Consider the following 1980-nt stretch of genomic DNA (forward strand, 5'->3'; position numbering starts at 1 on the left):
CCTTTATGTTCTTCTACATTCGAAGTATAGCTCTTTCTATTCAAAGATCTGGAAGACATCGTCACAAGGACGAACTATATCAAAGAAGGCCAAGCTGATCTATACAAGAACATATCTTTTATCTAAAAAAAGTTTATATATTCCACGTTTGTATAAATCTTTTACTTTTGTTATTAAAAGATTGATAAAATAAAAGTAAGAATAGATAACAAAAATTCCTTTTATATAAAAAACAAAGGTATATAAAAGAAGTATACAGAAAAAAAAAATATTATATATATATATATAAACAACGGGTCCACATAAAAGGAAAAAGAAAAAGAGAAAACAAAACTATATAACCCAACTCCCGCGAATTTTCTTTGAGCTCGTGCGAAACAAAACGCAAATCACATACTCCCTGCTCTCCTTCTCTCTTCTCTCTCTCATCGTGTATATTTCTCGTCCTCTGTGACACGCATTCATGGATTCCCCTTCTCGCTCCTCCGTCATCATTGTTGGAGCCGGTATCTCTGGTGAGTCCAAACGCCACCGTTTCATTCCGTCACACAACCTTACTATTCTTCAATAATCAGAACATCACCGTTATTTTCGCTCTCAAGGAGTCTCATTGTTCCTTTTCTCTCCTCTTCTTCTTGGATTAACCTTTTTATCCATTTTCCAAAAGGTATCTCCGCATCGAAGGTTCTGGCCGAGAAAGGCGTCGACGACATCATCATACTCGAGGCCTCTGACAGAATCGGTGGTAGGATCCGCAAAGAGCAATTCGGCGGCGTGTCGGTGGAGCTCGGCGCAGGCTGGATTGCCGGCGTCGGCGGCCGCGAGTCCAATCCTGTTTGGGAACTCGCCACCGAAGCCGGTCTACGAACCTGCCTCTCCGATTACAGCAATGCTCGCTACAACATCTACGATCGCAGGTTCAAAAACAATTACAAAATAATTATCACTACCTTCTCACAGAATTTAAACATTTTCTACTGTTTTTAATTCAATAGAGTTTCAATACTATGCATGCCTTAGCAAATTGCAAACGTTCTGCTGTGTTCGGCGTCGTTTTGTTCGTCGGTTTGGTCGGTGATTAATTGATTATTGCTGTTCCTCTGTTTTCTTGGGGCTTCGATTTATAACTGATATAGTTTGCGTTGGCGAGTTGCAGCGGCAAGATCTTCCCGAGTGGATTTCGTAACGTGTTGTGTGCTATGACCAAATGTTATAATCAGTCCTTCAGTTATTATTATTATATTATTTTAATTTTAAATTTTTTTTTCGGGTGTATGTTTAGGACGCCGAAGACGCCAATAGAATTGGCTATTGATTTTATCCTCCATGATTTTGAAATGGCAGGTGCGTTAATTTTTATTATCCTATCACTTATTAATTTCACGGTAGAGTTAGTTTTTTCACTGTTAATTTGTGCTTCCTTCCACGAAACAAAGGAAATGAAGTTTATTGTTCACACGTCTGATTTTTCTGTTTGAAGTTTCCTAATCCAATGCTAATAATTAGTTCCAGCTCAGCTCATATGAAAAAGAATTAAGGACCTTTTCAATTACCCCCGTGATATGTTGTTACTCATGCTTCAATTTCCTGGAATTGTTATACTATCACTTTTCTTTTTCTTATATTTTTTTCCCCTCCAACCGTGTTATTAGATGGTCTAAAATTAGATTTATTGGGATGCAGAAGTGGAACCAATTTCCACCTACGTAGACTTTGGTGAAAGAGAATTTCTAGTTGCAGATCAAAGAGGGTACGATTGCTTGCTCTATAAAATGGCTGAAAGTTTTCTCTTCACTTCTGAGGGCAGAATCTTAGACGGTCGTCTTCAATTAAATAAGGTACTTACATTTATACAGTCTCTGTTTCTTTCTTTAGATTTTATTGTAGCCTTTTTGCCATTTGGTGATGGGAGTGGCTGTACCCTTCTGAAATCTGAAAAATCTCTATTTGTATGCTTCTGCAGTCAGTTTTCTGCTTTTT

General features: G+C 37.9%; 1 protein-coding gene across 1 annotated transcript in view; it reads left to right on the forward strand.

Annotated features, from left to right (window-relative positions):
- LOC107614549 (polyamine oxidase 1-like) overlaps window positions 305-1980 on the forward strand; it is a 13791-nt gene continuing 12115 nt past the window's right edge. The window contains exons 1-4 of the mRNA XM_016316739.2: window positions 305-515; window positions 668-917; window positions 1157-1344; window positions 1684-1838. Coding sequence (XP_016172225.1) covers window positions 464-515; window positions 668-917; window positions 1157-1344; window positions 1684-1838 — 645 coding nt within the window. The 5' untranslated portion in view covers window positions 305-463. The remainder of the gene's footprint in view (window positions 516-667; window positions 918-1156; window positions 1345-1683; window positions 1839-1980) is intronic.

Source organism: Arachis ipaensis, chromosome B08 (assembly GCF_000816755.2).
Source record: "Arachis ipaensis cultivar K30076 chromosome B08, Araip1.1, whole genome shotgun sequence".
NCBI classification, from domain to species: domain Eukaryota; kingdom Viridiplantae; phylum Streptophyta; class Magnoliopsida; order Fabales; family Fabaceae; genus Arachis; species Arachis ipaensis.